At 47.1% G+C, this 21,275-nt stretch overlaps 1 protein-coding gene across 5 annotated transcripts in view; it reads right to left on the bottom strand.

Annotated features, from left to right (window-relative positions):
- ISOC2 (isochorismatase domain containing 2) overlaps positions 1 to 21,275 on the bottom strand; it is a 447,375-nt gene that overhangs the window by 90,058 nt on the left and 336,042 nt on the right. For all 5 annotated transcript variants that reach the window (XM_075329341.1, XM_075329343.1, XM_075329339.1 and 2 more), the window contains one exon: positions 11,274 to 11,486. In XM_075329341.1, the coding sequence (XP_075185456.1) occupies positions 11,274 to 11,486 (213 nt within the window). The remainder of the gene's footprint in view (positions 1 to 11,273; positions 11,487 to 21,275) is intronic.

Here is a 21,275-nt window from a genome sequence, read left to right as displayed (position 1 = left end):
ACTGAAATGTCCCAACCTGAGTGTCTTCCTTAGGTAGTCCTGGTTTGATGTTAAAATCCTGGCAGCCGGAGTCGAAATCCCTAGGCTGTGGATATGGTCTCCAACCGGATCCGGAGTCCCTAGATTGAAGCCATAAGATGTCCTGATCCTCCAGTCAGCTCCAAAGAGCTTAGACTGAATCCATCAACCATCAACAACCTGGTGGCTTAAAGAAGTCCTCTCTTATAGCCACAGCCCTCCCCCTGGACACACTGCGTCCTCATCCATTGGTTGGACAAGATTGCTTCTCCCATTGGACGAATTTCAAGCTACATGGACAATGCTCATTCAAATGATGTGCTTAGAAAGGCTGAGGGTGTACATGTAAACTGGGAGCCACTAGACAATGGCTACTAAGGTAATTACATTATCAATACACAACTACAATACAAGGGTTACTGGAAATGTCTGGAGAACAATAGTCTAGCTTTCAGTGGCCAACACAATTACATTGAGTCAACAAGAGTCTTGTAAAAACAATGAGGGACTTCTCCCCCATCTATAGACAATCTATCATGCTGTCTGGCTGGATTTTAAGAAACGTTAACCCATGAGAGTCCATGTCGTCACATCTGCATCTGGACCAATTCTTAAATTGAATAAGAGAGACTGCATGCTGGACAAGATTACCATTTTATTTCACATTTCTGTAGGCTATCGCTTAATGTTATATTACTGATCTCCTATAAAACTCAGCCGTAGGTGGTTGACAGTGCTTTTTTTGTAAAAAAATATTTGCTGGTACGCATCTGAGGCGAGGGGGGGGGGGGGTGTTTGGGGGTGCTGTCAGGCGCGCTGCCGGCTGACATTGAGTAGCAGGGCTGCGGCGGGGTGTGCCGGTGCCAGTGGAGAGAGTGGACGATCATGTGAGCACAAGTATGAGATTTGTACACTTCTGGCCACATTCTGATTTGATGTGTCCAGCCTCAATCAATTCATTTTCATTGAGCATGTCTGTTCAGCATGTGACCACATCTATGTAAATCGCATACTTGCAGCTTCATAACCTCCCACTCTCACCGCCGGCACCAGAGAATCCTGACAGCGTGCAGTGTGCACTCTGTGAGAATTCAGGAGTCTGCAGTCACAGAGTGACACACAGAGTGACTGCAGACTCATCACAATTTTGGACAACCCCTTTAATGCTCCTAACATAAATAAAAACATAGTAACCCTTAACTTGTCAGACGGCACAAGACTTTATTAAAGAGATTGTCCACTACTTTAACATTAATGACCTTTCCAATGTCTGACTAGTCAGGGTCCGGCACCTGGCAACCCCGCCAATTCCCTACACTATGTGCTGGTGGCGGCAGGTGGCCTGAAGTGCTCAGTTCTGGATCTGCTCCATCTTCTGATAGTGGCAGCAGTCTCCTATTAAAATCAATGAGGCGGATGTGCAGTACCCGGTCACAGACACCATCAGAGGACAGAGCAGATCCAGAAATAAGCATTTCCGGACACCTGCACCATAATCAGCTAATCAGTGGGGGTCCCATTGCGCTCACATCAAAAGCAATGCGCAAGTGGGACCAAGGCCTAATGATAAGACATATAACTGAATAGGATAACTGAAGTGAGCACTAATATATATATTATGAGTGCAAGCCAAAAAATACATACTATATAAGGATAAGGCTGCACATCAAACTTAGATAATAGTATAATGCCTCAAGCATATGGAAAAATATTGGAAAATACAATGAAAAATGCTACTTGCTAACTTGAACATGTGAATAATGAATTGCATACCTGCCATGAATATTAGGAAAAAGGAGATATTTAGCAATCGCATTGATCAATGTAACTGAGCCCCAAAACCTCGTCAAGGTATATCTCTATATTGGGGTCTCTAGCTCTGTGACCCTAACTGTGTGTCATCTCATTGCAATTAAAAACTGCTGTGGGTGGAGAGGGGTAACCAAGGACTTTCTTATATAGGAGATGGAAAAAACATGGCCGAAAGGGGCGGGGCTGTGTTCACATTCAGAAAAAAAAACTACATATAACTGAATAGGATAACTGAAGTGAGCACTAATATATATATTATGAGTGCAAGCCAAAAAATATAAACTATTATCTAAGTTTGATGTGCAGCCTTATCCTTATATAGTATGTATTTTTTGGCTTGCAATCATAATATATATATATTAGAGCTCACTTCAGTTATCCTATTCAGTTATATGTAGTTTTTTTTTTTCTGAATGTGAACACAGCTCCGCCCCTTTCGGCCATGTTTTTTCCATCTCCTATATAAGAAAGTCCTTGGTAACCCCTCTCCACCCACAGCAGTTTTTTAATTGCAATGAGATGACACACAGTTAGGGTCACAGAGCTAGGGACCCTAATATAGAGATATACCTTGACGAGGTTTTGGGGCTCAGTTACATTGATCAATGCGATTGCTAAATATCTCCTTTTTCCTAATATTCATGGCAGGTATGCAATTCATTATTCACATGTTCAAGTTAGCAAGTAGCATTTTTCATTGTATTTTCCAATATTTTTCCATATGCTTGAGGCATTATACTATTATCTAAGTTTGATGTGCAGCCTTATCCTTATAAAATGATAAGACATAGTCAGTATCACAAATAAACATTTACATTCAGGTACCTTTATAGATTATGTTGTCTCTAGTCATTTCTTTCTATTCTTCATCTTGTCCTGACGCCATGATGACTTTTCACATTTACATCTCGTCTCTGCAGATTTCCATCTTCTCCGGTCTTCTGTAACACATCCCGACACGATGCCCCTAAAATAGCAGAATGATTATAATACTTCTACTTAAAAATATTTGCCCTACGCAGTGCCCCAGAATAAATAATGGCCCCTCACAGTATTTTCTGCACAAAATATGACCCACACTGTCCTTCTTATGGTACATGCCCTCCATATTCCCTCTTTCCAAACTGAGCCTACTGTTTACTGTGTCCTTTACACTGTGTCCCATTATACTGCACCGTCTTTATACTGTGCCCTCAGCACACTCCTCCTCCTTGCTATAACCTCACTGTACTCCCATTCTGCCCCCTCTCCATACCACCCTCTTCACTACCCAGTCTTTATTCTGTGCCCCTCACATTCTTCTCATCCCTTCCTGTCTCCTCACTACCTCCTGTGTGTCCATATACTTTTCCCCCTCACTCCCCATCCTGCCCACTTGCTCCTAATACCATGTCACTCTTTATTCTGTGTCCTAAACATTTCTTTCCAGTTCGCTCCACATCCTCTCTGTCGCCATGCATTAAACCTTATCCTCTCTGTCCCCATGCATCACCCCTTATCCTCTCTGTCCCCATGCATGAAACCTCATCCTCTCTCTCCCCATGCATCACCCCTCATCCTCTGTCCCCATGCATAAAACCTCATCCTCTCTCTCCCCATACATCACCCCTCATCATTTCTCTCCCCATACATGAAACCTCATCCTCTCTCTCCCCATACATCACCCCTCATCCTCTGTCCCCATGCATGAAACCTCATCCTCTCTCCCCCCATGCATCACCCCTCATCCTCTGTCCCCATGTATGAAACCTCATCCTCTCTCTCCCCATACATCACCCCTCATCCTCTCTCCCCATGCATGAAACCTCATCCTCTCTCTCCATACATCACCCCTCATCCTCTCTCCCTATGAATGAAACCTCATCCTCTCTTTCCCCATACAGTGCCTACAAGTAGTATTCAACCCCCTGCAGATTTAGCAGGTTTGATAAGATGCAAATAAGTTAGAGCCTGCAAACTTCAAACAAGAGCAGGATTTATTAACAGATGCAAAAATCTTACAAACCAACAAGTTATGTTGCTCAGTTAAATTTTAATAAATTTTCAACATAAAAGTGTGGGTCAATTATTATTCAACCCCTAGGTTTAATATTTTGTGGAATAACCCTTGTTTGCAATTACAGCTAATAATCGTCTTTTATAAGACCTGATCAGGCCGGCACAGGTCTCTGGAGTTATCTTGGCCCACTCCTCCATGCAGATCTTCTCCAAGTTATCTAGGTTCTTTGGGTGTCTCATGTGGACTTTAATCTTGAGCTCCTTCCACAAGTTTTCAATTGGGTTAAGGTCAGGAGACTGACTTGGCCACTGCAACACCTTGATTTTTTCCCTCTTGAATCAGGCCTTGGTTTTCTTGGCTGTGTGCTTTGGGTCGTTGTCTTGTTGGAAGATGAAATGACGACCCATCTTAAGATCCTTGATGGAGGAGCGGAGGTTCTTGGCCAAAATCTCCAGGTAGGCCGTGCTATCCATCTTCCCATGGATGCGGACCAGATGGCCAGGCCCCTTGGCTGAGAAACAGCCCCACAGTATGATGCTGCCACCACCATGCTTGATTGTAGGGATGGTATTCTTGGGGTCGTATGCAGTGCCATCCAGTCTCCAAACGTCATGTGTGTGGTTGGCACCAAAGATCTCTGTCTGTCTCAGAGTCCTCCAAGTGATCATGAGCAAACTGTAGACGAGCCTTGACATGACGCTTTGAAAGTAAAGGTACCTTACGGGCTCGTCTGGAACGGAGACCATTGCGGTGGAGTACGTTACTTATGGTATTGACTGAAACCAATGTCCCCACTGCCATGAGATCTTCCCGGAGCTCCTTCCTTGTTGTCCTTGGGTTAGCCTTGACTCTTTGGACAAGCCTGGCCTCGGCACGGGTGGAAACTTTCAAAGGATGTCCAGGCCGTGGAAGGCTAACAGTAGTTCCATAAGCCTTCCACTTCCGGAAGATGCTCCCAAAAGTGGAGACAGGTAGGCCCAACTCCTTAGAAAGGGTTTTGTACCCCTTGCCAGCCTTGTGACCCTCCACGATCTTGTCTCTGATGGACTTGGAATGCTCCTTTGTCTTTCCCATGTTGACCAAGTATGAGTGCTGTTCACAAGTTTGGGGAGGGTCTTAATTATTCAGAAAAGGCTGGAAAAAGAGATAATGAATCCAAACATGTGAAGCTCATTGTTCTTTGTGCCTGAAATACTTCTTAATACTTTAGGGGAACCAAACAAAATTCTGGTGGTTTGAGGGGTTGAATAATAAATGACCCTCTGAATAAACTTTTCACAATTTAAAAAAAAAAAAAAAAAAAGAAATAACATTCTTTTTTGCTGCAGTGCATTTCACACTTCCAGGCTGATCTACAGTCCAAATGTCACAATGCCAAGTTAATTCCGAATGTGTAAACCTGCTAAATCTGCAGGGGGTTGAATACTACTTGTAGGCACTGTACATCACCCATCATTTCTCTCCCCATGCATGAAACCTCATCCTCTCTCTCCCCATGCATCACCCCTCATCCTCTGTCTCAATGCATGAAACCTCATCCTCTCTCTCCCCATACATCACCCCTCATCCTCTCTCCCCATACATCACCCCTCATCCTCTCTCCCCATGAATGAAACCTCATCCTCTCTCACCATACATCACCCCTCATAATTTCTCTCCCCATGCATGAAACCTCCATCCTCTCTCTCCCCATAATCTGTCCACAGATAGTTCCCTCCCCATCCATACTGTGTATATACATATTGCCCCCTCCCCACCCTCTGTCCCCCCCATAGTGTGTGCACAGATGGTTCCCTACCTCACCCTCTGTCCCCCCATAGTGTGTCCACAAATAATTCCCCCCACCTTTCCCCCATACTGTTTCATAAATACTTCCCTCTTACCCCATAATGTTCCTCCGTCCGTGTCTTCTTCAGCTCCACAGTGGAGCACTTCTCAGCATTTCTCTACCACCTCTGCGCTGCGGCGCTAGCTTCCGGGTCAGCAGTCTGATCAGCTGACCTGATCACATGACAGCCGTCGCGCTGACCCGGAAGTGAGCACCAGCGTCACCACTTCAACTGTCCTCGCGTCTGACAGATACTAGGACAATTGAGCAGTGGGAGCTGCGCGCTGCACTTTCTATGAGTGCGGCTGTCAGCGTGACAGCTGCGCTCAGATAATAGCGGCTCCCACCGGCAGACTTCCACACCGCCGCATCAGGCAGCCCGACTGCGCCCCCTGGAGACGCCTCTGGCTTGTGACTTCGCTTCACATGGCTAATTTGTATAGTTTACAAATTAGCCATGTGGACAGAGCCAGAGGAGCTCTTCAGATTTTCCAGTACGCCGTACCGGCGCGTACCACCGCAAAAAAGCACTGGTGGTTGACAAGCTAACTCACCAGCATCCTTAAAGTACATCTCTTGGGGGGGGAGGGGTGATGGGAAACAGTGGCCTTCACTCTGACCACTTAGATGTCATATTCACGATTGACCAATGGGTTAAATTAGCAGGATTGGAGCTTAGTCCCACTGTTGGTGGGTGGCAGCTGTATTATGCCCACTTGTGACCCCTCCATGAGCACATGACATTCACAGTACATATTTAACAGATGTCAGGAAGGGATTAAGCAGGCAAATATTTCTAAGCTAAAGGCAAATTACAGAATCTGCTTTCATGAGCTATAAGGTTCCCAATTAAAGCTTCAAGAAGTCAATTAGGGGAGAATAGCTGAGGAAAAACATGAGACGCAACTAGCATTAGAGAGTAAAGAGATTCCCAAAAGATCTTGTTTCATCCCTATAGGGTGACCTGAAAAGGCAGGCCTAGTGGGCAGGATTTGGTAAAGACTGAATTTATGTATAGATAGAAGAAGAATTAGGTATCTACCTTGTTCAATACAATAAGGCCTCACTTAGACGTCTGTGTGGCACAAACACGTGATATCCACTTTTTACATGGATACCGCAAGTGCCCATTATAATCTTTGCTACTAATCACATATGATTATTTTACACGGACTGTATCCATGCAAAACACACGGAGACATAACTTAAGTTCACACACTGCATTTTTTGCTGCGTTTTTGAGGTCACAAAGATGCATCAAAATGCATGCATTTCCTTCCCCCAGCACAGTCTGAGATTTTGAGTTTGCTGTCCACACTGGGCATCTTTTGTTGGCTGCGTTTTTCAAGATGCAGCATGTCAATTGTTTTTACCGCATTTTTGAGTACTCCAGTCAATGAATTTTACTTAAAAACCGCATTGGGAAAAAAGCGGTAAAAACACTTTCATGCGTTTTTGCCGCAATGCGGTTTGGTGCAATTTAAGATGCACTCAAGATGCACTGACAAAAAAGATGCCACGTGTGAACATAGCCATAAGCATGTGCCATCCATGAGCTGTGCTTGTTTAATAGTTATGGGCGAATAGTAACTACTCGTGTTCAGATTATTCATAACAAATCCTAAAGTACTATTCCGGGATTCATCACGAATAACAAAACAAATGTGTCAATGAGGAACCCAAGCAATTTTCTTCTCGTGATGAATACAGGAATAGTACTCGGTATTTGATAAGCATTATCCGAACACAACTATTCGCCCATCACTAGTGATTAACAATGCAAAATATAGGATGCATTTTGTGATTTATTTTTATTTTATATATCAATCCATGAAAAACACTAATGGTCAAAACAGACACACTGATTACACACAGATGACACACTGATCCAAAACACTAATGACACAACAATGAAACACTGATGACACAAGGATGACACACTGATGACACACTGATTCAAAACACTAATGGCACACTGATGAAACACTGACACAAGGATGAAAGACTGATGGCATAAGGATGACACAAGCATGACACACTAATGACACACTAATGGCACAAGGATGACACAAAGATGTCCCACTGATCCAAAACACTAATGACACACTGACACAAGCATGACATTCTGATGACACTAACACTGATCAAACAAGGATGAGACACTGATTACACAAGGATGACACATTGATGACACAAGCATGACATACTGATGAAATACTGATGACACAGAGGAGACACTGATGGCACAAGGATGACACATTGATGGTAAAAGGATGACACAGATGACACAATGATGACACACTAATAACATATGGATGCAAAACACTGACACCATTTTTTTTTTTGCTACTATTTTTTTCACATACGTGTTTAACCCCATCACAACCAAAAGTGTGTGTGTGTGTGTGTGTTATATATAATATGTATGTGACAGGGGTATGCGACAGAGCAGTAAGGGATGCTAGGCCGATGAACAATTCAAGAAATTTTATTGAGGCAGGGGAATAAAACATACAGTATCCAAATGGTTCTTTAAAGTCCCCAATGAGTCCACACAAAAGAAACAGATCCGGGGCGCCACCCAGCAATCCGGCGCCAAGGAAAATGCAACAGTCCTTAGATGAGTTCCTTAAATCTGGTAGTGTGACTGGGACAACACAATCCCACGTAGCAGCTGATCTTCAATGTCCCATAGTCCATACATTGGCACCAGGCTTTGCTCTCAGCACAGATCCTCGCCCTTCAGCCAGCAAAGCATCAACAACTAAACTCAAACCATGTGGCTGAATCTCCCACCTCTCCTTAGATCCACCCCCTCGATGGGCAGAAGTGCTCAGACCCACCCCTTTAACATTTGCTACTTTTAGCTCCTAGTTAGAAAGAAGTTTCTAGAACACAGTCTCCAGAGATTGTGTATTAGGGCTGCTTCTCACTTGCGAGTTTCTCGCAGTAGAGCAATGCGAGAAAATCTCGCATTGGAATCGGACACATGTTAGTGAATGATTCAGCTCTCATCTGCGATTTTTTTCTCAGTCCAAATCGGACTGAGAAAAAAATCGCAGCATGCTGCTTTTTTGCGAGTTTCTACTGCGAGTCTCTCCAATGCAAGTCTATGGGAGCGTGTAAATAATCGGATGTCACGGGATGGCACTCACACCATCCTAGTGACATGCGATTTTCTAAATACATTTCTCGCATGTTTCCTAAAACACTGGAAACGAGCGATGTCTCACAATGTCTGTCAATCACTATTCTCTGTCAGTTGGTCTCTCCCTCTTGGTCTCTATTCTCTCTCTGTCGGTCCGTCACTATCTCTGTCCCTCTCTCACAGTCTGTCGGTCATTTTCCCCTCCTCTCTCATACTCACCGTTCCCCGATCCCCGGCGCGGCGCTGCACGGCTTTCTCACTGCTGCGGCGGCTTTTACTATTGTGAAAAAGCCGACCGCTCATTAAACAATCTCGTATTCCCTGCTTTCCCCGCCCACAGGCGCCTATGATTGGTTGCAGTGAGACACGCCCCCACGCTGAGTGACAGGTGTCTCACTGCACCCAATCACAGCAGCCGGTGGGCGGGTCTATACTGTGCAGTGAAATAAATAATTAAATAATTAAAAAAACCGGCGTGCGGTCCCCCCAATTTTAATACCAGCCAGATACAGCCATACGGCTGAAGGCTGGTATTCTCAGGATGGGGACCTCCACGTTATGGGGAGCCCCCCAGCCTAACAATATCAGTCAGCAGCCGCCCAGAATTGCCGCATACATTATATGCGACAGTTCTGGGACTGTACCCGGCTCTTTCAGATTTGCCCTGGTGCGTTGGCAAATCAGGGTAATAAGGAGTTAATGGGGATTGGTGAGTATGAGAGAGGGCTGCTAACTTCAGTCACTCAGATTAGCGGTCACCGGTGAGTCCTTCACGGGTGACCGCTAATCAGGACGCGGCACAGACAGAACCGCAGCATGACAATGAAGTCGGGTGAAGTTCACCCGAGTTCATTCTGATTGTGCGGCTCTGTCTGTGTCTGTTGTCATCTGCCATTAAGCTCTGCTACATGGCTGTCTGTGTCTGCTGTCAGCGGCCATGTAGCAGCGCTGAATGGCAGATAACATAGTAAAAAATACGCATTACACACGCATTAAACACGCTAGTAAAATCATTAATTTATTCCGAAAAAGCATCGCACTTGCGTTGCACTCGGACCTAACGTGAACTAAAATCAGCCAAGTTTTTTTCAGCCCAGTCGGACCGATTTTACTCGCATAGATGTGTTTCCACCCTTAGGGAAGCCTCATGCAGAGAACAATATATATGCAACCCCCCACCAGATCAAGGACAATAGCTACTGCTGAAGCCTGATTGCAATATGGTACAGGCTGGGGGGATATAATGTTACAATAATATATATATATATATATATATATATATATATATATATATATATCTCCTTGGCCATGTCTGTCCCTTGTCCGCTGATCCAATCAGCAGACATGTGCAGGTAACTGGTGTGGATGGATCTGAGATCCACCTGCACCTTTTAACCCCTAAGATCGCGCTGTCAAACTCTGACAGAATGACTAACGCGCTTTGGCGGGGATCGCGCTGTTCCTCCGCCGCCATCAGCGGCCCTGTGACGCGATCACGGGCACCAATTGGCACCACGGCTGCATGTGGTCAGATGATGACTCCTGTCATTGCCATGACGTGTTTTCTGTGAATTCCGGCAGAGTGCCAGAGTGCCAATCCACTACAGTTATATGAAAGGAGGTTTAATCATAACACAGACCGTGATTTACTGTATGAGCAGAATGATTAAGGATTGTTTACTGTAAGAGCAGTGAGACTGACTCTCTCTGCCACATAATGCTGAAATGGATGATTCACTACTAAAGCTAAAGTATGGTCTAGATGCCTTTCTTGAACAATATAATATAACAGGTTATGGGCACTAGATTTTGTGTTGGGACATTGATCCAGGGTACTAGTCTGATTGCCATATTTGGAGTTGAGAAGGATTTTTTTTTCCTAATATGGGGCAATTATCATCTGCCTCATGCAGGTTTTGCCTTCCTCTGAATAAACATATTAGGCTATAGCTTGAACTCAATGGACTGGTGTTTACATTCAAGCTTTAAAAATATGAAACCATAAATTTGAGGTGACTGCTCAGAAGGCACTTCAGAGCTGGATTGGTCAGACCTTTTGTGGCACACAGGGTTCAGTAAGTTATTATGTTCTCTACAGTCCATGGGAACTGTAGGAACTTCTCACCATCTAGTCCAGTGATCAGAGTAGGTGAGACTGCAGAAAGTCTATTGAACAGACAGTGGTTTATGTCACAGAGATATGTATTTTTCTTACCATAGTTTGCCACTTAGTGGTTACAGCATGCCAGCTATGTGTACTTATCCGGTCAGGATTCATCTTTGCATTATGCACAATTTACTGGGCTGCCTTGACCTAACCCATTTACCCATAGAGACCTGTCAGAGGCGCTGAGAAGGACAGTGCAATATTGCTCAAAATAGCTCTTTAGGGTGTGACATGATACTATCACAGCATGTGTAAAGCCATATTATTATTATACATAGGCGGTGTATCGTGTGATAAATACCATAATGCATGCTTGTGTCTCAATGCCACACAAAATAACAGAACGTCTTTCAGGGATGGACTGAAGTTCCTTTTCCACTTCCGGAGTCAGCATGCTAAAACAGGTTTTAGTATACTTTTTAATACCATCTGCTCCAAGTTCAGGTACAGTAAGACCAAGGCCTCTGGGGTACTGCTCAGTAATAACCACTGGTATCTCCAATATCTTTGCAGTCTGTAAATAAAAATGAGAAAACGTGTCGTTAGTAATTGGTTACATTTGTATGATTGCCTTAGTGAGATCTCAATGCATGTAAGAATCGAAAAATCAGTCATTTAGGCTTTGTAAGAGAATAGGTTATTTAGATGTGGCCCCTCACTGCAATGATGCAAACAGAGGATGAACAACATATAACACTAACAGAAAGGGGGTCAAATGCTGTCCAATCATTTATTTGTGGGGACAATTACATAGTTGACTATGTAAAAAAAAAAAAATGGCCACTGATTAAAGTGAATATAGTCTTAAGATTAGAGCTGCTCAGACTGGACCGGCGGATCAGTGCTCAATTAAAAATAAAACCAATCTGCTCGGGAATCCGGTGACCATATAAGTCAATAGGGACCAGAATCCAGAGATTAAAAATGTTGGTGAAAGGGATGGGGGGTAGGAGCGCGCGTGGTATACTCACCGAGGCTGTGTCATGGTGGCAAACTCCTTCTGTGGCGCCCCTGACCTGGTCAGGCACCACTGAGTACTGCATGGGCTGGGACAGTACTTCCAGGTAATCCTAAGGGCCAGAATGAGGTGTGTACGCACAGACACATAGCAACCAGGTCTCCCACACCATTAGATGTGACCCTTGGGCAGTCCCTGGAGGGGTCTGGCCTTCAATTCTTGTCAAGGGGTGTAGTGGAGGGCCTGGGAGCTAAAGTGCAGAGGCTGAAAGGAAAGGAGTGGAGTGAGCCAGTCTGGTAGTGGCAAGTGGCGGTTGCTAGGAGACGCAGACGCGCGCTCACACTAGTCAGACCCTGTGCGGTGTAGTGACAGTTAGTGGGGGAGAACGGCCATCGAGTGAGGATGCTGATGACTAAGCAAGTACGGGAAACAGGTCCCTAGAGTAGACTCAAGTTTAACTATCTGCTAAACCTGCCGGTGAGGGGAACTACAAGTACCTCACCAACCACACAGAGTCCGAGCCTCAGCAGCAACGCAGGGACCCATAAGGAGACAGAGCCAGAAGCCATCTCATCTAGTCCATGCTGCCGGCAAACGGTCCAAAAAGGGAGAAAAGGCAGTAGTGACTCCCTGGATAGACCCCCACTGTACTTCAGGTCAGGGGGTTATCCGAAAACAGAAGTGCTAGGAAGGCGAGCTAAGTGTCACCCTCAGACTGGCTTGAAGAATACCTGGTTTCACCTGGTTTATTGAAGCATCGCACGGGTCAGCTGACAGAAACATCTAGAAGTGAGTAAAAAGCAGTTGAAAGACTTTTTGGACTGAGCCTGAGTTATTCCTGACCCGCTATACTACACACCCGAGCCCCTGGGGCCAGCCTCACTCACGGGAGGCCACATCATCTGACTGCAGACCCCAACAGCCCCAGACGCTCATTAAATTTGCAGTGGTGGTCACCTATATCCCTGACCGCAAGCCATGAGTGGCGTCACGACACACATACAAAAACTAACATACCTGTTTGCCATATTAAAAGAAGACTCTGTGGCGTCCCTGAAGCTGGATTGATGTCCCTGGGGTGACACACTTCCGGGTCACGCTATTCCCTTCCGGAGCCGACAATTCAATATTCATTGTTTCGCCTGCCCACCGGCGCGTGTAATTGGTTGCAGTTAGACGCGCCCCCACTCTGAGTGGCAGCGTGTCAGCTGACTGCCACCACTCACAGGCGCCAGGACGGCCGGTGGACGGGTAAAGCAGTGCAAGTGTCTGCGGGTCAGTATGGTGAGCGTGCATGTAGACAAACACATGCGGCTCACTACTGTATCGGGTGATGCGATGCGAGACTCGTGCGAGTCCATCGAAAGTTTGACTCCAGTCTAAGAGAAACTGCATGCGGCTTTTTTTTTTTTTAATTAAAATAAATAATAAAAAAAAAAACGACATTCAGTCCCCCCGCATTTTGATACCCAGCCAAGATAAAGCCAGCTGGGGGCCGGTATTCTCAATTCGCAGCCGCCCGGTATTGCCACATCCATTAGATGAGAACAGAGACACCAGGGGGCTATACCATGCTAATACAAGAAAAGTAATCAAACACTGTTTGAAAGAGTGTGTCAATTTTATTGTACAAAACGTTTTTTATAAAACAGTGTAAGTATCACAGTAGAAGAGTGATTAATAGTTATAAAAAACAGTAAGAGAGGTGGAGAGGAGATATGTCCCACAGGGAGGACGGGAGGCTGATCCCAACAAAAGCCACAGAGTCAGACAGGAGGCAAAATAATAAGGAAAACCACCAATGCAAATAGGGCAAGAAAAATTAGTGAAAAAGCCTACCTGTATATTAGTAAAAAAGGGCTGAAGGGGAAAGCTTGCCGTCCAAGGTGTGGGACCGGTCCCAACACGTGTTTCAGTAACTGCTTCAGGAGACCATGGTGGCTGCAGTGTGAGCAGGGTATATATAGAGGAGCAGCAAAGGCTGATTAAGTTAACGCTGTGACTGCACGTGGCTACAGTTAAGGCCCCGTCACACTAAGCAACATCGCTAGCAACATCGCTGCTAACGAACAACTTTTGTGACGTTGCTAGCGATGTTGCTGTGTGTGACATCCAGCAACAACCTGGCCCCTGCTGTGAGGTCGTTGGTTGTTGCTGAATGTCCTGGGCCATTTTTTAGTTGTTGCTGTCCTGCTGTGAAGCACAGATCGCTGTGTGTGACAGCGAGACAGCAACAACTAAATGTGCAGGCAGCAGGAGCCGGCTTCTGCGGAGGCTGGTAACCAATGTAAACATCGGGTAACCAAGAAGCCCTGTCCTTGGTTACCCGATATTTACCTTCGTTACCAGCCTCCGCCCCTCTCACTGTCGGTGCCGGCTCCTGCTCTGTGCACATGTAGCTGCAGCACACATCGGGTTAATTAACCCGATGTGTGCTGTAACTAGGAGAGCAAGGAGCCAGCGCTAAGCAGTGTGCGCTGCTCCCTGCTCTGTGCACATTTAGCTGCAGCACACATCGGGTAATTAACCCGATGTGTGCTGTACCTAGGAGAGCAAGGAGCCAGCGCTAAGCGGTGTGCGCTGCTCCCTGCTCTGTGCACATGTAGCTGCAGCACACATTGGGTAATTAACCCGATGTGTGCTGTAACTAGGAGAGCAGGGAGCCAGCGCTCAGTGTGCGCTGCTCCCTGCTCTCTGCACGTGTAGCTCCGTGCGGTGGTAACCAAGGTAAATATAGGGTTGGTTACCCGATATTTACCTTAGTTACCAAGCGCAGCATCTTCCACGCGGCGCTGGGGGCTTGTCACTGGTTGCTGGTGAGCTCACCAGCAACTTGTGTAGCGACGCTCCAGCGATCCCTGCCAGGTCAGGTTGCTGGTGGGATCGCTGGAGCGTCGCAGTGTGACATCTCACCAGCAACCTCCTAGCAACTTACCAGCGATCCCTATCGTTGTTGGGATCGCTGGTAAGTTGCTTAGTGTGACTGGACCTTAAGAGATCAAACCTGTTATCACGAACTAATTTGAGTCATAGCTCCTTCCCTTCCTCCTCTTTGGGGACCACCCGCTTCATCTCACCCTTTAACAACCAGTGGCAGGACATTCGACGGATCCTTGCTAAACATTGGAGTGTTTTAAAGACGGATCTAGGTTTGAGAGGTTTTATCCCGGATCGTCCCTTGATGATGGCTAGGCGAGGTAGGAGCCTTAATGACCTATTGGTACACAGCCACTATATCACCAAGGTTGGGTGACCATTCTATACGGGTCTGCCAAAGTGGAGTTGTTTCCCCTGTGGCTCCTGCCTCGCCTGCCGTAACATCGTCCGGACGACTACTTTTCAAGCCGCTAACTCCAATAGACAGTATAAAATCCGCCATTACATCTCCTGCAACACTACTGGGGTCATTTACCATGCTACCTGTGGCTGTGGCCTCATCTACATTGGATTAACCTCACGTCAACTCCGCCGGAGAGTACGTGAACATGTTCACGATATTCTAGCAGCGGCTGAAATCCAATCTGTGGAGACTTTGAAAACGCTACCACGCCATTTTAAACTCAAACATGGTTGTGACCCCTCTAGTCTTGTAGTCTGTGGAATTGATAAAGTACATCTGGGAACATGTGGCGGTGACCTTAAGAAAAAGCTGGCACAATGTGAATGCCAGTGGATTTTCCGCCTTGGCACCGTGTCCCCGGATGGACTTAATGAGAGAATTTCTTTCTCACCATTTCTCTAATAAGTGGAGTTATTTATGGTCCCTTATACAGACTTTGGCTTACACCTCTATTTGTTTGTTTGCCTCATCTGCCCGATAGGATTTTTTCGAAGGTTGTTTTGCCCCATAACTGTCATCCGTGCCCCCAGAATCTAGGTATGAGTCTTCTCGCCGCCGCTAGGACGTGTCGAAGGAGATTTTTTTTGAATCTAGAAATCGAAAAGTTGCAGAGCGATAAAAGCGCGAGCTCTGGGGAGGGAGTGACTCTGCGCGTTGAAAGCCGGTTAATCAGATCAAATGCTGCCAACCAGAAGCCTCTAATGGATTTGCATGACCACCATATATGCATGTATGAGGCACTGTCTCGTAAGCATCTCCAACAGGTGTCCGGAGTCGTTGGGAACATCGCATGGACAGCAGTGGGTCAACGGTACCATCTATATAGTATCTTGTACCCCCCTCTGCTGTGTCAACCCGCTGAGTGAAGATTTCTGTGTAAAGAGCAAAATTTTTGCTCTATCTTCTGTAGTCAGGGATTTGCCCAAATCGACCTCCCATCTAGAGAAGAAGGTGGGTGGGTCTACTGATGCAATTCTACTTTCCATAAAAGTTTTGTAGAGCAGCGATACAGTATGTTCTGGAGGGTCACTCACCTTGCAGAGCAACTAAAAGGGCAACAATGATCTAAAAATGTTTCCCTGTGGATGGAAAGAGCTAATATAGCTCCGTAGTTGTCTGTGAAAAAAACATGTGTCCGGGGGGCCTGGGAGTTCTGAAATAGGTCACTGACAGGTATAATAGTAGTTGGAGAACTAAAATCTGATATCGTCGGATGATCTGCTCTGTTTGTGTAGAAATTTAGTTCTATTAATCACCGCTGAGAAGAGTGGGTTGTCATAGATAGGTATGAGGGGATTAGGGGTTGAGAAGAGGCGCAAGAGCCTTGATCCTTGTCTGATAAAGCAAGCTAGGTTTCTTATAAGGAAAGAGGGCATGATACTTAAGGCCGAAGGGGCATGGTTAGACCAGATGAAAACGAGAGGGCTACAACCAGGCGTGTCGTGTTCAATGTCTACCCATCTCTTCCAACCCCTGTGGTGATATAGGTCGAGTATGCATGTACCCAGGGAAACCATACTGTAGAGGTGAAAGTCTGGGACTCCCAATTCCCCAATCTTCCTAGGACTACTAAGTAACTGGAAGGATAGCCGGGGCCGCTTGGATGCCCAGATAAACTTATTAATTGCTGGGGGGGCGGAGCCGGACATGGCTGAGTGAGGACACTGTTTTCCTGAGCTCCTCTCTACATTCTCCCATAAAGCCGGTTTTAACTTCAAAATGGGCAAATCCTCCACTAAAAAGAACAAACCCTGCACCCCAGGGCGCCCACCTACATCCCAGAGCAACATCGGAGCATATCTTACCCGCTCCCGGGAGCTTGGAGCCGTTTCACTACCAGGGCGGGAATTGAGGCCTGCAGACCCTGAGCCCGTCCCTGACCTGGTGCCCGAAGCTGCTACAGCCACAGAAAACCAGAGGAGAGGAGAAGGAACGGGGAGCCCCCGTGGTGCGGAGGGTCTCCCGGCCGGTCCCCCGACAGCGGTGAAAGGCAGCGGGAGCCCCGTGAATGGAGCGGCGGTGAGCCCAGCGGCGCCTCTGCAAGATGGCGGCCGCGAATCTGGAGAGCGTGGATCGGCGGTGGAGAAGGGGGTGCCCGCGGCTGCTGCCCTGCAGGCCGTGCGCTCCGCTGCAGCCCAGCTGGGACCGGAGAGCCAGCATAACTCACCTGCGACCGGCACTGGTGGAATCCGGGAGGCGTGGACCGGCAGACGCGAGGTACTCGTGGGCCTGGGCTCAGGCGATTACTCACCACTACAGCAGCGGGCACTGAGGAACCAGCTGCTGCGCAGTGAAGCCGACCGGCAGGAACCTCCATCATCACCTCCATCTTCATCAAACACAGGTGCTGTGGCTGGGGGAGAGATGGGTATAATGACCAACCCTAAGGTACTGCTTGGCGGTTTTATCCAGAAGCAGGGACAGCAGGGGGTCCTGATGGACAGGGCTCGGCCTGGGGGCAACAGTATTAACCCCAGCCATACCTTCTATATGGAGGTCTTACAGCCCTCGGGGGGGGGCTGGAGAAGGAGGGAGGCCACGGGAGCCCCTGGTGGATGCTGGTGAATCGTGGGGACTCCCTCAGAGAGAGGTACCCCCCACACCCTCAGGGGGCTGGTCCACGGGATCCTCCTGGGCTGAGCACCTGTCGGGCCCTGATGGGGATCTAGAGAGGGGCACACTGATGCCCGTGAACGGGGGATCCAGGATGCTGGGGTCTCCCTCACTCCGTCTTGCTGCAGTCCCACGGGCATGGGATGACATAAACAACCCTCATGGCACGCAAAATATGATATATGGTCCAACTCTACAGGACTCTTTTCGAGCATACCCCAACATATCTCATACAGCCGCCACGATGGGCGAGGACCGCTCGGCATCCTTGGCAGACCTGCGGTCATTGCTACAAGCGATTCCCACCAAGAATGATATTGCTGCACTGGCCAGCCAAGTAGTAGCGGAATGTAAACACAAATTCACCCAATTACGGTCTAAACTTTCCATACTTACCCATAGGGTAGACGCCCTTGATGAGCGGCAATCAGCTTCTCAGGTCTCTATGCAATCTATCCAAGAGACAGTACAAAAACAGTCTAAGCAATTATTTGCCCTCCAACAGCACGTAGATGATTTAGAGAACAGAAACAGAAGGAACAATCTACGTGTTAGGGGACTTCCTGAGTCCATTGCCGCCCCCGATATCCCAGCAGTCCTCCGTTCACTTTTTAATGGCTTGCTAAACAGACCACCAGGTACCCCCCTTGAACTTGACAGAGCTCACAGGGTCCTACGTCCCCCTGACCCAGCGAACTCTCGCCCTAGGGATGTTGTGTGCCGGGTGCACTTTTTTGCCGTCAAAGAGGCCATCTTGCAAGCTGCTAGGAGGAAACAGACCTGATCATACAATGGCTCCGCCATCCGCATAATGCCGGATCTCTCAAGGCACATCCTGGCCCAGCGCGCCAATCTTAAGCCTCTCCTGGATGTATTAAAGGAGAAGGGTCTACCATTCCGATGGGGATTCCCCTTCTCCCTATCGGAGGAGAAGGACTTGCGGTGGTGGGTCCTACATTCCCCAGAGGACCTTCCAGCCTTCATATCGAGCCTGGGTCTACCCTCAGTCTCCATTTCAGCATGGCCCACCACCCTGCTTCAGCCGTGGGTCCCCGGGCGGGGAACGATCGCTCCCAAGTCGAACCCACCTGCAGAATCCAGCAGGGGGCAACCCCCGAGAGAAGAAAGGGGTCGCAAAGGGGGCCGCCTGCGGCAGTCGACATAGAAAAGCCCGGAGGCTACGCACGTTGCTTATTGCCCTTATTGCGTAAACATTTGTTACCTTTGCCGGTGTTTATGGTTATCTTTAAGGTTTTAAGTATATATTGAGCTCTGCTTCGGTTATGTCTGACATCTTCTTCCCCCAAATAGGCTGGGATCCCCTGTCCTGCTTAGTTGAAGCGGATATGTTTCCTATGAACGTTTGTTCGGACTTCGATTATTGTGTAAGGTCTTTCAACCTACTGTTCTTGTTGTTCTTTTCTCTGATTCACTCTACCCTTCCCAAGTCTTTCTCTCCGTCTCTTTCGCGGCTGGGCTGATCGTGTTCGATCCCCTCTTTCATATATCTCTAATGTCTGATTCCCTTACAGATGGCGGACCTAACCATCGCTTCTTTGAATGCCAATGGCCTCAATGTTCCGGAGAACCGGACACAGGTACTTTACCACCTTCACAAACGGAAGGTGAGAAAAGTGTGTTTCCAGGAGACCCATTTCAAGCTAGGACATGCCCCCATTATTAAAAATAAGTATTACCAGACATGGGTATTCTCTGACAACCCAGATTCCCGTTCTAAAGGAGTGGCGATTGCCATCCATAAATCCCTCCCGCATCAAATCTTAAAATGCTCGACTGATAGTTTTGGCAGATATATCATCCTCTCTTTGAGAGTGGGGGACCAAACTCTCACAATAATCGATGCCTATACCCCAAACCAAAGGCAGGACAGCTTTATTACCCGCTTAGTCGACGAGGCGATCCCACTGATACAGGGCACGGCAATTCTGTGTGGCGACCTAAATGTCACCCTGGACCCCACATTGGACAATTCCAGGGGGAAATCCAGCATTTCATATACTATCATTAAACGCATCAAAAAAGCTTTATTGGGTATTCAACTGTTCGACACATGGAGACTGAAACATCCGTCGGACAGAGACTATAGCTTCTACTACCATACACAAGACTCATACAGTCGTATAGACTATATACTACTGCAACACAATGCTCTTCCATGGATCCAACATTCTAGGATGGATAACATTTTGTGGTCAGACCACGCGCCGGTATATTGTACGATTGCAATTCCCTCTCTCGGCCCCTTCAGGGTCGTGGCGGCTGAATGAATCGCTGCTGGTGGATGAGCTCTGTGTCACAGACGTTCAGACCTCTATCACAAGGTTCATGGAGGACCACTCGGTGGACGACACAGCCCCCACTTACAAGTGGGAAGCACTGAAGTGTGTCCTACGAGGTATTTTTATCAAGCATGGGTCCCGAATTAAAAAAGAAAGGGCCCAAGACATAGTAAGCGCTCTCCATAGGGTCTCTGAACTGGAGCTCATCCATAAGCGATCCTTATCGGCCACAAATTTACAAGCTCTTCTGCAAGCTAGGATTGAGGTAGGGGAAAGGGAAGTTTTATGAGTTTGGGGACAAGCCAGGAAGACTGTTGGCTAATGCGTTGAGAGAAGGGAGAGCCCATACCCTCATTCCTTGCATTAAAAACTCACGCGACGAACTGCTCTATGCTACCCCCGACATTTCAAACACCTTTCATGACTTTTATTCCAAGTTATATAACCTACCTGTCGAACCACCGGAGTCGAGGGTAGGCGGTCCTTTAATGCCCTCCCCTTTCCGACGTTTTAATAGCTTAATTGGAGGAATTGTTGGCGGTGATTAGCGACTCACCTGGTAATAAGAGTCCTGGACCTGATAGGTTCCCCGCCAAATTCTACAAATCCTTTTCTGAACAATTGGCTCCCTTAATAATTCTCTCCTTCAATTCAATTTCTGACTCAGTCCCTTTCCCGCCCCATTCCACTATGGCCCACATCTCCTTGCTCCGCAAGGCTGGAAAAGACCCCACGGCGTGTAGCAGTTTTAGACCGATCTCACTCCTTAATGTTGATTTAAAATTCTATGCCAAGCTTTTAGCAAATAGACTTGGCCCTTTACTCCCTGACCTGATACATTTGGACCAGGTCGGATTTGTCCCGGGTAGGGAGGCGAGGGACAATACAATAAAGACGTTGGACCTGATCCAACCTGCACACACAAAAAAACTCTTTGATGTTGCTATCTTTGGACGCTGAGAAGGCCTTCGACAGAGTCTCCTGGCAGTCGCTTTCACAAACACTGGACCATATGGGCCTGGGGCCAGGTTTTTCGTCCTGGATTATGGCCTTATATCATTCTCCGACTGCACACCTTAAAATTAATGGCAC

The sequence above is a fragment of the Anomaloglossus baeobatrachus genome, chromosome 11 (genome assembly GCF_048569485.1).
Source record: "Anomaloglossus baeobatrachus isolate aAnoBae1 chromosome 11, aAnoBae1.hap1, whole genome shotgun sequence".
Taxonomy (NCBI): Eukaryota; Metazoa; Chordata; class Amphibia; order Anura; family Aromobatidae; genus Anomaloglossus; species Anomaloglossus baeobatrachus.
Note: the sequence above shows the minus strand (reverse complement) of the source record. Positions and strands in the feature narration are given on the sequence as shown.